At 41.4% G+C, this 15,538-nt stretch overlaps 1 protein-coding gene across 7 annotated transcripts in view; it reads right to left on the bottom strand.

Annotated features, from left to right (window-relative positions):
* USP13 (ubiquitin specific peptidase 13) overlaps positions 1-15,538 on the bottom strand; it is a 153,847-nt gene that overhangs the window by 115,492 nt on the left and 22,817 nt on the right. Inside the window, exon 1 of one of the 7 annotated variants that reach the window (XM_056565251.1) lies at positions 14,908-15,028. The exons of 5 other annotated variants lie outside the window; for them this stretch is intronic. In XM_056565251.1, coding sequence (XP_056421226.1) covers positions 14,908-14,922 — 15 coding nt within the window. In that variant the 5' untranslated portion in view covers positions 14,923-15,028. Of the gene's footprint in view, positions 1-5,965; positions 6,052-14,907; positions 15,029-15,538 lie in introns of those variants that run through there. One more of the 7 variants, XM_056565247.1, reaches the window with a different exon arrangement.

The raw sequence follows: 15,538 nt of genomic DNA, 5'->3' as shown, positions 1-15,538 counted from the left end.
TGTCTAAGCTGTGAAGATACGAGATGTGCAGCACCTGAAACTACGGATACTGGAAGCCTGTGCTAGCATTTCTCCTGCGGTGTTGCTATCAGTGTGTGAAGAGTGGGAGAAGAGGGTTGCATTGACAATCCAACACAATGGGCAGCACATTGAACACATTTTATAAGTGGTCAGAAACTTGTAAATAACTCATGAAAGAATAAAGTTACATTAAAACCAAGCACATCATTGTTTTTCTTGTGAAATCCCCAATAAGTTTGATGTGTCACATGACCCTCTTCCTATTGAAAAAACAAAAGTTGGATTCAAAATAGCCGACTTCAAAATGGCCGCCATGGTCACCACCCATCTTAAAAAGTTTCCCCCCTCACATATAGTAATGTGCCACAAACAGGAAGTTAATATCACCAACCATTCCCATTTTATTAAGGTGTATCCATATAAATGGCCCACCCTGTATATACTGTTGGATGATAACACTGCCACAGCTGTGTGCTGCCTCTACTCTTTCACTGCAGTCATTCCAGTTATTTCTGCTATTTGAAAAACAGTGACATATAGTCACTTTCTCATCTGAACCGTAACGCAGATGTCACTGAGCACTAGCTTTTTCCTTATTTCCCTTCTTACATAGGGCAGCCATAGGAACATTGCTTTCCTTGTCCCCCAGTATGCATTGCCCAGAAAATATAAATGTTTCTATACCACAGAGCCCTTGTCAAAAAAATTGCAATAAAAAGTACTTTAAAAGGATACTCCGGTGGAATTTATTTTATTTTTTTTAAATCAACTGGTGCCAGAAAGTTAAAGGAGAACTCCAGTATGGGGGGAAAAAAACAAAAAACTTATCCCCTATCCTAAGCATAGGGCATAAGTGTTAGATCGTGGGGGGTCCAACAGCTGGGGCCCCCTGCGATCTCCTGTACGGGGACCCGGCTTGCTCCTGCTCAATGCAGGAGCCGAGCGTTTTGGACCACAGCTGAAGCTGCGGCCGACACGCCCCCTCCATTCACTTCTATGGCAGGTCCGGAGATTGCCGAAGGCAGCACTCCGGCCCTGCCATAGAAGTGTATGGAGGGGGCGTGTCGGCCGCAGGAAAGGTTAAGATTAGACAAAATGTAATGCAGGATAATATGATATGGGACTTCTGGACAAATAAAATAGCAGAAATAAGAGAACAAAAACTGACTTCATAATATGAAAGTAATGTGTGCGAGCATAGTAATCAGAATAACTGGGTAGAGTCCCTGGTCCCCCACACCTCCCCCAGTTCCACCGCGTAAGCGGCATAAGAAGATGGGTTGGAAGGAAGTAGTGGTTGCTATGAAGTAGTAGGAAGTGATGTGAATGGAGGTTTGTATGGATGCTGGAATTTGCTTTTCTCCCCTTCCCTTTGCTCTTAAAGGGGTACTCCGCCCCTAGACATCTTATCCCCTATCCAAAGGATAGGGGATAAGATGTCAGATCTCCGCGATCCCGCTGCTGGGGAGCCCCGGGATCCCCGCTATCATTACAGCACAGAGCGAGTTCGCTCTGCACGTAATGACGGGCAGTACAGGGGCCGGAGCATCGTTACATCACGACTCCGCCCCTCGGGATGTCACGGCAGTAGTCACGCCCCCTCCCATAGACTTGCATTAAGGGGACGGGCCGTGATGTCACGAGGGGCGGAGCCATGACGTCACGCTACTCCGTCCCCCGTATCGCCCATCATTACGCACAGAGCGAACTCGCTCTGTGCTGTAATGAGAGCGGGGTGCCGCAGCGGGGATCCCAGGGCTCCCCAGCAGCGGGACCGCGGCGATCTGACATCTTATCCCCTATCCTTTGGATAGGGGATAAGATGTCTAGGGGCAGAGTACCCCTTTAAATCTCGGTCGTCATGCTTGTATTAAGCCTTCTATTTTTCTTTTTGAGCAAATACTAAGACGATAGGTTGTTAAGCTAATCATAAGCTTTTTCCTTTTTGTGTTTTTTCTGTCTTTATTTTTGTTATTGTAAATATGTTATTAAATAATAAATAAAAAAAATAACATAACTTGGGGTGAATCAAATTTACAGTACATTATCCACATAGAGGTGTTAAATGTTTATACTGTACAGTGCCGTCTCCTCCTCCTCATACATACAAAATGGGGATTAGTTTACTATTATGAGTCGGCATGAACATTCCTGGCTATGTCTAAATCTTCAATTTTTCAGAACAGACAATAACCATGTACAACATCTGCCTTTGCACCTGGCATTGAGGACCAGGCACCCCTCTTTCTGGAGACTGGTGGGGGTTGAACACAGCATATCATTTTTTTTACAGTAAATTTATTCTGAAGCTAGTAGGAGTTCCAGAAAAGCTCAGCAAGCAGCCATATCTCCTACAGACTTCAATGGAGAGGGTCACGCTAAATTACGTCTCCAATGAGCCTTAAAAAGCTGAAAAAAATAAGGGTCTATTACCCCGTCTTGTAGGTCAAAGTCCCAGAAGTCTTCCTTGAGGAACTTTAAAACATAGGTACACCACCATTTGATGTTTTAAAGTTCCTAAATAAAGAAGATTTACATCAGTTGATTTTGCTGGACCAGAATTCTTTTATGGTTAGAACTTTGTGATTCTCTATGTCATGTCATTCATATTGTAGAACATCAGGACTGGCACATTTTTATCTAAGCTACTGACAAAATGGCAGCCTCAACAGCTTGGAGAGGTATAAGGATATGATGTTACAGAACAATAGTATAACGTACAGGGGTGTGGAAATTTAAAAAAAACTACTTGTCCCTCATGACGATCCACTTGTCCGGGCCAATTTTCACTTTTACACTCTCATTTTTTCCTCCTCGCCCTATAATAGCCATAACTACCTACTATAATGATATCTTTTAATTTTTCAATAACATATGCTCCGAACAAAAAATATATATAATAATTGGTGATGTGACATTAAAATAGTAAAAGATAATTTTGCAAATTTGGTGGTTTTCTTTTCTACACCTTGTGGTTGAGCTAACATGTTGTTTTGATACTTTAGGCTGGCAAGATTACAGCAATACCAGATTTGTATAGTTTCCGTCATGTTTTACAAATTTTTTAAAAATTCAGAATTTTTTGACCCCTGTAGCTTTTTGAAAAAAAAATTTTTTCCGCATACCAGGCTGTATGAGGGCTCATTTTTGGTGCCATAATCTGGTTTTGTATCGGTACCATTTTGGTATTGATCTGACTTTTTAATCGCTTTTTAACTTTCTGGGATATTATAAAAATTGCAATTCTGTGATTTGTTATTTTTTTTTACACTTACGTCATTTACCATACGGGATACATAATGTTAGATTTTAATAGTTCGTACAATTACGTACGCAGCGATACTAAATATGTTTATTTTTATTATGTTTATATGTATTTATATAGGAAAAGGGGGTGATTTGAACTTTTAACATGGAAGGGGTTAATGTGTGTATTTTAAACTTTTATAACTTTTTTTAATACTTTATTTGACTTTTAGGAGGAATCATTAGATTCCTCATACAGATCAATAGAGTTCTATTGAACTCCATTGATCTGTGTGCTCTGCGATCCATTGATAGAGCCTGGCTGGACTAGGCTCTATCAATGACAGAGCCACGGACACCAGGGAACAGAGGTAAGCCCTCCGGCTACCTCTATAGTGGAACTCCCCCCGCGATCATGCTGCGGGGGGGGCGATCCACCCCACTAGTCCACCAGGAAGAATTCAGAGGTCGCTTTAGACGCCACTGTCAGCAGCGATCTAAAGGGTTAATAGCCAGCCGCAGCGATCGCCTCATGCTGGGGGCTGCAGAGTATGGAGCGGGTACAAGTCGGGAGCCCGCTCCATACACCCCTCTGAGCGCCGCCGCACTCGTCAGGTCTGGCTCTGCTTGCCCAAAGCAGGACTAAGGCCCGGAAAAATTCACCTGCCCGGCGCCCGGAACTGCATGTCCCGGGCGTCGGGCGATAGGAATTCCACATCCCTGAATGTATAATATATAATGTATAAGCATACCTGCTAACAGACTCGCATGCAATTGCTATAGTAGAGAACAACCTAGAGGAAAAGCAGTGAGGTGTCTGCTTCATGTTATCAAAGTTATTAATGGACTAAATCTAGTAATGTTGCTAAAATGGTGGATATGAATCAGATACATTTGTCGTCATTCATCATTTACCAGCCTTACATTCCTTTTTGAAGATGAAAGTCACCGAAAACAAGCCTTTACCCAAGCTGTATGTAACAGACCGTGCATTGTTGTGGAATCTAACCCCATGCATAACTGGAAAAGGTTGGGCTCCACTGCAATAAACACTTACCCATTCCACGTAGAAGTTAAAGGGGTACTCCGGTGAAAAAAAAAAAATTTTTAAATCAACTGGTGCCAGAAAATTAAACATATTTATAGATTATTTCTAATTAAAAATATTAACCCTTCCAGTACTTATCAGCTGCTGTATACTACAGAGGAAGTTCTTTTCTTTTTAAATGTATTTTCTGTCTGACCACAGTGCTCTCTGCTGACCCCTCTGTCTGTCTCAAGAACTGTCTAGAGCAGGATAGGTTTGCTATAGAGATTTGCTCCTACTCTGGACAGTTCCTGAGACAGACAGAGGTGTCAACAGAGAGCACTGTGGTCAGACAGAAAAGAAATTTAAAAAGAAAAGATCTTCCTCTGTAGTATACAGCAGCTGATAAGACTTTACAAATCTGTTTAACATTCTGGCAGCAGTTGATTTAAAAAAAAAATTGTTTTTCACCGGAGGCAAGGACACATTTTCCTGCAGTCACATAAAGTAAAAAAAAAAAAAAAGACAAGTGTGCTGTTTGAATAGCAAAACAAACAGCTAAGCACTCATTTGTTACCCCAGACTAGACCTATACATTTATTCAGACCCCAGAATTATCAGACCCCTAAATTAAGAGGACATTGCGTGTCAGGCTAGCTGCAGGTTGTTAGGGCCTCTAAAGATCAAGAGCGAAGTCAGAAGGCATACATTTTGTCCTCCGACAACCCATAAAAATAAAACAAAATAACATTTATAACAAGTGACAGGCTACACAGCACCTCAGTAGGACACTGTCCGTGGGTATATCGTGTAATGAAAATAAGGTTTGTGAGACCTATAAAAAGATGCCTCATCAAAAGCACTAATGTATGTATGATAGCATGCCTGTACATAAAACAGTAATACAATTACTAATACCATTGTATTATTAACATTATACTGTTACTGTACAAATCCTTCTCATCAAGGTCAACATTATCAGCAACCATAACCACCTCCACTCAGTGACTAAATAATACTACCATATTGTCACTAAATAAATAATAATAAAATATATATCTTACCATCATTCAGTTTAAAAAGTGGTAGATAGCAGCTCTGGACAGGCTTTGCAGACCATGTAAGTGATTACAGTGCAGTTGCATCTAGTGACTACAGCTGACATTTCTCATCTATTCCATTTGGCTCAGTGATTACACAAACTCCCCATTCATGGAAAGCCAGACAAAAACATTGCCCCAGATGTAATAGTGTCTCACTTTGTGCCCTGTATATATCCCACACATTAGATGTGTGCTTTAGTGCACCTTCAATGTAGGCCTCACATAGTAAAATGCATCCTTTGAACTCCCTATCAGTCCAAATGCACACTTTATTTCCCCCTATAATGCAACCTCTCGCTTTGTGACCCTATAATAGTAATGTTTTTCTTAATGCTCACCCAAAAATAGTTTTTCTTTTGTGCACCCCTATAAGGAAAAGATGGAGCACAACTATTCCATCTTTCTAGGGTTTTTTCCTGTTGCCATACACTTGGCCACAGGCTTGCGGCTGGACCTATATGGGCATCTAAGCCTCATGCCCCAAAGTTTTTTAACCAATTGAGTGCCATTTTGTACTCTACATGTCCTTGGGATCTTAATAAAGCTGAAAAGTAAGGCAGAGAATGACCTGTACTAGTTTGCTGACATCCTCATCCTCCCACGCAGGTATGTCGACAAATACGAAGCCCACCATAGACTTTAATCCTTTCCGCGTGGATGTGTCTGAGGTGTCCTGGCATTGAGGCCCTTTATACAATGAAGTATAACATATGTGCTTGTTACTAGTGGCTCTAGTGCAGGCTGGGTTGTAATTATAGCTACAGTCTTGGCTTAATAATGAAACTCTAGCCACAATTACGCCGGCGGTAGCTTGAAATGGAAGATGCATATACTTTTGGTGCTCCCACACCTCACATTTTAGTAGTACAGTAGTGGTTTATTGTGTATACTGTATTTTTAACACATTTTTGTCTGATGGCCAAATGTTGCATGGCCTCTGTTTTAGTGTTTTTGAGAGCACAAGCTTTTGTTGATAAAGAGGATTGTGATACGCAGGAACTTTGCATACTGTAACCTATTATCTTATTTGTTTTTGTGGGTAAACCTCTAAAAAGATAGAATTTATAGGAGAAAATATAGTTTGTGCTTTTAGTAATGTATTCTTTATTTTAAATAATTCCGGTAATTCTGAGGCAAAGGTAGACAAGGCTGTCAATAGCCCTTTTAGATATCTGGTCAGATTTTATGCTTTTAAGATTATATATATATATATATATATTATATATATATAAATATAGGATTTTGGGGTGCACTTTTTTTTCAAGGGGTTATCTCTATATCCTATAGGTTGTTACTTGTTTAAAGGGGTACTCCGCTGTTCAGCTTTTGGAACAAACTGTTCTGAACTATGGAGCCGGCACCGGGAGCTCATGACGTCAACGCCCCCTCCCATAGACTTGCATTGAGGGGGCGGAGTGTGATGTCATGAGAGGGCGGGGCTGTGACGTCATGAGCTCCCGGCTCCAGCGCTCAGAACAGTTTGTTCCAAACACTGAGCAGCAGAGTACCCCTTTAAATGTTTCCAGCTTCAGGGAAATCTGTCAGCAGTTTGGGGCTATCAGAACTGCTGACTGCCCCATAGACACATGTTTTGTGTATACTGGTTTAATTCCATGATCAATCTGCATGTTATGCATGCATTCAGATCTTCATGTAAAAATGCTGACACTTGTAGAACCACCCTAATGGGGTGTATTGAGTTTTAGTGCCTAAAGCAGCATAAACTGTAAACACATCCACGTGTAAAGAATACAGATTGCTTCAGCTACCAAGAGGAGCAAAGTTTCTCAAAAGCTCCTGACAGCAAAAAGGTTAATAGAACAAATGTAGCCTACTAGTGATTACATTCGGATTATTTTTTAAATGTAGGTTTGTTTGGCAGGGCAGGGATAAGTGCTGCCCTGAGCTCTCCCACATCCTATTAATATAGGCAGGAGTATACTGTGACAGATCATAGGGTGCAGAGATGAAAGGCTCCCTCTACTTTTGGTTGCAGCATGATCACATGATCCTGTTATCCATCCCCTGATGAACCCTTATATTGAAATTTATTAAAGGGGAAACATGTTGGATAGTTGCTAAGTTACTGGACAGCTTGGAAGGTAGGATCGGCCTTATTTGCTTGGTCTGAAGGCCTGTTTTTTTTGTGCATATCAACTAGCCTGTGCTGTATTGATAATTGACAACTTTACTTACTATAGGATATATATTAGGTAGCCAAGCTACGAAGTTGCACTGGACACCTATTGTTTTTATTATTATAATTCCGACAATTTTCAAATGCATATATCTGCTGCACTGTAACTCTAAAACACATGTGACTTTGCATAATGGTAGACCTGTGAGCTGTGCATAATCATAAAGGTCATAGGTCACATGGTTCGGCCGCCATCTTGGTTTTTGTGGCAATTTTGCATAATATTCAAAAATCTTCTTCTCTACAACCGCTAAAGCTACAGATATATAAATTGCTGTATGTGGTGGCACTGTTGTGCAGAGTCAGATTTGATGATTATAAGACTTTTGGTCACATGATGTGGCAGCCATACTGAATTGCACAATATTCTAAAAACATCTTCTCTGAAACGGTTTGTGAGAATAACGTATAATTTGGCAGACATGTTTATGGTTACCTCCTGTACCAAAGTTGTTAAAGCTGGTTTATTTGCATAATCAATATGGCCACCGCTCGCCAATAAGATTTACATAGCATTAATATTAATGCACAATTTTTTTTAAATGTATTTAATATCTACACTGTTATTAAAAAAACTATGTTTCTTTGCACAATGGTAGAGTACTCTATTGTGCTTAAGATTTATTTACCATAAAGTTCATAGGTCACATGAGCAGGCAGCCATCTTGTTTACGGTGACAATATTCAGTGCTATATGCAAAGACATGTCTCTGAAACCATTAAAGATACAGTTGTACAAATATCCGTGTATGATTACACTGTGACCTAGACTCATACATGTTTGTTTGAGTCATTCAACCATATGGTTCGGTGGCCATATTGAATTATGTAAATATCATCAATTATTCCTATTATTTCTATTTGGCTTTTTGTAATTTACCTGTAAGTGCCTCACGGTTACTTCAAAACCCATGAAATTTTACCCAAAAGGTAGAGCCCAGTACTATGCATAATCTGGTGTAACATTAAGGTCATAGGTCATATGGTCAGGCAGCCATATTGGTTTGTGCGGCACGATTTTTTACAATATTGAAACCTCTGTATTTCCGCAATCACTAAAGAAACAGATTTAACCCCTTAAGGACCAGGCCAATTTTTACTAAAATGCTGGTTTTTCCCCATATTTTACATTTTTACAAGGGGTAATAGAAGAAAATTACCCCCAAAATTTGTAACCCCATTTCTTCTGAGTATGAAAATACCCCATGTGTGGACATCAAGTGCTCTGCTGGCGCACTACAATGCTCAGAAGAGGAGGAGCGCCATTGAGCTTTTGAAAAGGGAATTTGTTTGGAATGGAAGTCAGGGGCCAAGTGCGTTTACAAAGCCCCCCGTGGTGCCAGAACAGTGGACCCCACCACATGTGACCCCATTTTTGAAACTACACCCCTCACAGAATTTAAAAAGGGGTGCAGTGAGTATTTACACCCCACTGGCGTTTGACAGATCTTTGGAACAGTGGGCTGTGCAAATGAAAAATTACATTTTTCATTTTCACGGACCACTGTTCCAAAAATCTGTAAGACACCTGTGGGGCGTAAATGCTCACTGTACCCCTTATTACATTCCTTGAGGGGTGTAGTTTCCAAAATGGGGTCACATGTGGGAGGGGTCCATTGTTCTGGCACTATGGGGGCTTTGTAAATACACGTGGCCTTCAATTCCGGATAAATTTTCTCTTAAAAATCCCAATGGCGCTCCTTCTCTTCTGAGCATTGTAGTTCGCCTGCAGAGCACTTTACATCCACATATGGGGTATGTTCTTACTCAGAAGAAATGGGCTACAAATTTTGGGGGCTTTTTTCCTATTTTACCTCGTGAAAATGAAAAATTTAGGGTAATACCAGCATTTTAGTGAAAACATTTCTTGTTTTTAATTTTCCCATTCAACCTTAATGAAAAAGTGTCAAAAACCTGTGGGGTGTTAAGGCTCACTATACCCCTTGTTACGTTCCGTGAGGGGTGTCGTTTCCAAAATGGGGTCACATGTGGGTATTTATTTTTCTGCATTTATGTCAGAACCGCTGTAAAATCAGCCACCCCTGTGCAAATCACCAATTTAGGTCTCAAATGTACATAGTGTGCTCTCAATCCTGAGCCTTGTTGTGCGTCCGCAGAGCATTTTACGCTCACATATGAGGTATTTCCGTACTCAGGAGAAATTGCGTTACAAATTTTGGGGGTCTTTTTTTCCCTATTACCTCTTGTGAAAATTAAAAAGTAAAGGGCAACACCAGCATGTTAGTGTAACATTTTTTTTTTATTTTATTTACACTAACAGGCTGGTGTAGCCTCCAACTTTTCCTTTTCATAAGGGGTAAAAGGAGAAAAAGCCCCCCAAAATTTGCAGTGCAATTTCTCCCGAGTACGGAAATACCCCATATGTGGCACTAAACTATTTCCTTGAAATACGACAGGGCTCCGAAGTGAGAGAGCCCCATGCGCATTTGAGGACTAAATTAGGGATTGCATAGAGGTAGAAATAGGGGTATTCTATGCCAGTGATTCCCAAACAGGGTGTCTCCAGCTGTTGCTAAACTCCCAGCATGCCTGGACAGTCACTGGCTGTCCGGAAATGCTGGGAGTTGTTGTTTCACAACAGCTGGAGGCTCCGTTTTGGAAACACTGCCGTACGATACATTTTTCATTTTTATTGGGGGGGGGGGGGGGGGGGGGAACAGTGTAAGTGGGTGTATATGTAGTGTTTTACCCTTTATTTTGTGTTAGTGTAGTGTAGTGTTTTTAGGGTACATTCACACTGGCGGAGGTTTATAGTGAGTTTACCGCTAGGAGTTTGCGCTACGGCGAAAAGTTTGCCGTAGCTCATACTTGAAGCAGGAAACCCACTGTAAACCGGCCCGTGTGAATGTACCCTGTACATTCACATGGGGGGAGGGGGGGGCAAACCTCCAGCTGTTTCAAAACTACAACTCCCAGCATGTACTGACAGACCGTGCATGCTGGGAGTTGTACTTTTGCAACAGCTGGAGGCACACTGGTTGGAAAACCTTCAGTTAGGTAAAAGAATCTAACTCAGTATTTTCCATCCAGTGTGCCTCCAGCTGTTTCAAAACTACAACTCCCAGCATGTACTGATCGCCGAAGGGCATGCTGGGACATGTAGTTATGCAACACTTGGAGGTACGCAACTACAACTCCCAGCAAGCCGAGACAGCTGTTTGGGCATGCTGGGATTTGCAGTTTTGCAACATCTGGAGGGCTATAGTTTAGAGACCACTGCACAGTGATCTCCAAACTGTGGACTTCCAGATGTTGCAAAACTAGAAACCTCAGCATGCCCAGACAGCAAACTGCTGTGTGGGCATGCTAGAAGTTGTAGTTTGGCAAAATCTGGAGGGCTACAGTGTAGAGACCACTGTATAGTGGTCTCAAACTGTAGCCCTCCAGATATTGATAGGCAACTCACCGCCCGCCGATCTCCGACACCGATCGTCGCCCGAAGCCTAGCCCGCAGGGTAAGTGGACGTCGGTCCGCTTCGGTTTCCCCGTTCTGCCCCGCCTAATGTGGGTGGGAAGGACGGGGAAACCGAAAGTCCCCCCCCCCCCCGCCCCCGATCTGCTATTGGTGGTCGCGTCTTGACGACCAATAGCAGGGATAGGAGGGGTGGCACCCCTGCCATCTCACTCCTATCCCTTCAGGGGGATCGTGGGTGTCTTGGACAACCTCAATCCCCCTTATATCACCATAGACCCGTATGACCCAGAATAATCGCAAATCGCAAGTGTGATTTCACTTGCGATTTGTGCCGATCGCTGACATGGGGAGGTCTGATGACCCCCCCTGGGCATTTGAGCAGGGTGCCTGCTGATTGATATCCCCGCCCGGCGCGCACCGAAATTTCCACGGGCGTACAGGTACGCCCTTGGTCCTTAAGGGGTTAAGAATTGTTACATTTGAGTACACTGTGATCACAATTATGATTTGCTCATTTAAAGTCTATTGATCACATGGTTTAGCTGCCATGTTGAATTGCGCAATATTCTACACACATCTTCTCTGAAACCGTTCCTTAGAATAACATATAATTTGGTAGACATGTTCATGGTTACCTCCTGTACCAAGGTTGGTAAAGACTGATTATTTGCATATTCAATATGGCCACCGCATGCCAAAAAAAACATTTAGTCAGTATTAATAATTATATGCAATTTTGTTAAATGTGTGTAATATGTACACTGTTAATCTAAAAGTTATGTTTCTTTGAATAGTAGATTACTCAATTTCTGTACCACAAATAATCACCAGATTTGGCCGCCATATTGGATTGCGCAATATTATGCATACATCATTTTCTCTAAAAATTACTGGTCAGAACAATGTAAAAATTTGCACACATGTGCGTAATCCCTCCTGTACCACTGTTGAGCACCAGATTTGGCAGCCATATTGGATTGCGCAATATTCTTCAAATAGTTTTCTCTAAAATGAACAATGTGAAAATTAGCAGACATGTCCACGATCACCTTCTACACCATCAGGGGTCACAGTAGTCGTGTGCTATAGCCCTGCTGTGCAGATTGGCCACCTGTATTGCTGCTTGCAGCTATATTTTTTTCTTGTTAGTCCTTTATCTTTGTGCATATCTAATAAACCTTACTTTTGATAGAGATTTTGTAATATCTCTGTAATAGCTTCCTATGACCTCTGTGGCAATCCCTTACATCCATATGTGTCTGTGATAAAGTTATATCTACTGTTTCTCATATTTACACTGTAAATGGCAAGCGGCAGGGATTTATCTACAATATACAGTAGCTCTACCATAACAATAAATGATAGCAAATGTAAAATAAATAAGGAATTGTAAACAAAACAGCTTCAAGATGTGTAAGGAAAAACTTCACAGTTTTGCAACAATTTACTGACCTTTTTACATTACCCTTAAACAGCTATAAGAGGTATAAATTATAATTTAACTTATAAGGGTACGTTCACACGAGCGGATTTACAGCGTATTTTAAAATCATGAAGTATGGAGCACAACGTATCTCTTGTACGGTGAAGGCCCACTCTATGCTGTCTTTACATGTGCCTGCTCGTAGTGGCATTATGCCGCGACGAGCAGACACACTGCAGCGATGTGCACGGTGTACTCGCACATCGGGGCCACTCTCCCTGCTCTGAGCTAGGCAGAGAGCTCCCGCCATGTGCGAGTATACTGCGGCTCGCACATTGCAGTGTGTCTGCTCGTAGTGGCGTATTGCCGCTATGAGCAGGCACATGTAAAGACAGCTTACAACAACAAAAGAAACAACCGGAGTGTGAATGCCTTAAAAATCACAAATTCTTTATTTCAAAAATACAAAAAACATACTACATGAAGGACGAGATGAATTAAAGAACAATGCCTGAACAACCGACAGCACTAACAAAAATTATTGTATTATGTAGCCAATAGCACTATTACATGATAATGTGTTATTATACAATAATATTCGTTATACACCACACTGGACCACCACACCTAATTAAAACCATATACAGATCACAAGGCGACTGACATGTAGTCTGTACTAAGACTCTAAAGTGCAACTTGCATACTAATAAACAGTGACGAGTCCCGCTACAAAAAGTCTGCCTCTGCTAGAAATAAATTGCAAACATATGGATAAAGTGGCCAGTGCGGCAAACAAGGTGCTCTAATAGTAAAGTGCTATATGCTTACACATATTGTGTCAGCGTGCCCTGGATCCCCAATGCCGTTTCGTTCCCTACTTTTTCGGCAGCCCCTTGAAAAAGTAGGGAACGAAACGGCGTTGGGGATCCAGGGCACGCTGACACAATATGGGTAAGCATATAGCACTTTACTATTAGAGCACCTTGTTTGCCGCACTGGCCACTTTATCCATATGTTTGCAATTTATTTCTAGCAGAGGCAGACTTTTTGTAGCGGGACTCGTCACTGTTTATTAGTATGCAAGTTGCACTTTAGAGTCTTAGTACAGACTACATGTCAGTCGCCTTGTGATCTGTATATGGTTTTAATTAGGTGTGGTGGTCCAGTGTGGTGTATAACGAATATTATTGTATAATAACACATTATCAGTAATAGTGCTATCGGCTACATAATACAATACTTTTTTTAGTGCCCTGGCAGTTGTCCAGGCATTGTTCTTTGATTCATCTCGTCCTTCATGTAGTATGTTTTTTGTATTTTTGAAATAAAGAATTTGTGATTTTTAAGGTATTCACACTCCGGTTGTTTCTTTTGTTGTTGTAATCAGTTTTGGGACTGACCTTTATAGTATATGAGGATCATAATGGACGCCCATCACATAGTATGATGTATAGTATAAAAGGGTGTCAGTTTGGGTTCTTTTTGTGCATATACATGTAAAGACAGCATAGAGCAGGCCATCACCAGCGGATCCGCAGCGAAAATCCGCTCGTGTGAACGTACCCTTAATGTACAAGAGATACGTTGTGCTCCATATGTCATGATTTTATTTATTTTTTGTTCCTGGAGATCACAGAAGTAACAATATTTAGGAATTGAGTCTTAGGCTCAGCCTATGGCCTCCTCAAATTGTTGGATTCCACTGGGTGGGTAAACTGCAGCTTGACACTTGAGATCTGAAGAGTATGGATAAAAATAGCCAATGCAGCAGCGTGATGAACGCCAGACAGCTGAGTCACTTTTAAAATGGACTAAGGAAGTTTAAAAGGCAGCAGTGATATGAAAAATACAATCTGTTTCTGCAATTTAAAGCACAGGCCCAGGTCAGCAGGGGGCCACTATTTTAGGATTTTATATCGGACAAGGATGAAAGAGTTTAACCTATAAAATAGCAGTTATGTTTTGTTTTCAATGCCTTTTGGCCTTTCAGAGGGGCACACTACATAGAGTTCTGAAGTGGTTTTTAATATGTTTATCCATATTTCTACCAACATAGGCTTCATGCATGGAGAACAACAATGGCCCAGATTTATCAAACTGTGTGAGAGAAAACGTGGAGGGATTTCTCCACAGCAGCCAATCACAGCTCAGCTTTCACTTTACCACATCTCGTTAGCTGAGCTGTGATTGGTTGCTGTGGGAAAATCCCTGCACTTTTTCTCTCACAGTTTGAGAAATCTGGGCCAACGTCCCTACACATCCATTCTACATAGGCTAGGCACTACTGTCTAGGGCAGTGGTCTTCAACCTGCGGAACTCAAGATGTTGCAAAACTACAACTCCCAGCATGCCCGGACAGCCAATGGCTGTTTTATTATGTCTTCATAATAAAACATCTGATGGAGTGTGTTTTCCATTAGACTCCTCTGGAAACAAAAAAAAAACTTTCCATACCTCCATATGAATCATACTATATGGTCCTTCAAACTTCCATTGGTGTTGAATTATGGATCTTTACTATTTAGAGCTTGTAAGGAGCAGTAATACGGGTGTGCCAGGGTTGGTGTAATCGTGGATATTTATATGGCTAGTTTTGTGCCACATATATACACACACACAGTGGTCCCTCAAGTTACAATATTCATTGGTTCCAGGATGACCATTGTATGTTGAAACCATTGTATGTTGAGACCATAACTCTATGAAAACCTGGTAATTGGTTTTGAAGCCACCAAAATGTCATCCAAAAATAGGAAAAAGTGAGGATTAAAGAATGATAAGTAGATAACTAATATAGATAAAGCAAATCCTTACATATAAAAGTAAGAAAGATCTGCTGGGAGCTGTAAATCGCTGTCTATGTCAGTGTATCCTCATCCAGGGTGCCTCCAGCTGTTGCAAAACTACAACTCCCAGCCAAAGGCTCTCCAGGCATGCTGGAAGTTGTAGTTTTGCAACAGCTGGAGGCACCCTGAATGGGAAAGACTGGTCTATATAGAGGACAGGAGTTTCTTCAGGGTTCTGTACAGTACACGCAAAATGTAGCCACCCTAACCTGGTGTCCAAAGGAGCAGCTAACCCTGGC

Source organism: Hyla sarda, chromosome 3 (genome assembly GCF_029499605.1).
Source record: "Hyla sarda isolate aHylSar1 chromosome 3, aHylSar1.hap1, whole genome shotgun sequence".
In the NCBI taxonomy this organism is placed as follows: Eukaryota; Metazoa; Chordata; class Amphibia; order Anura; family Hylidae; genus Hyla; species Hyla sarda.
This window is presented reverse-complemented; position numbering and strand designations above follow the sequence as displayed.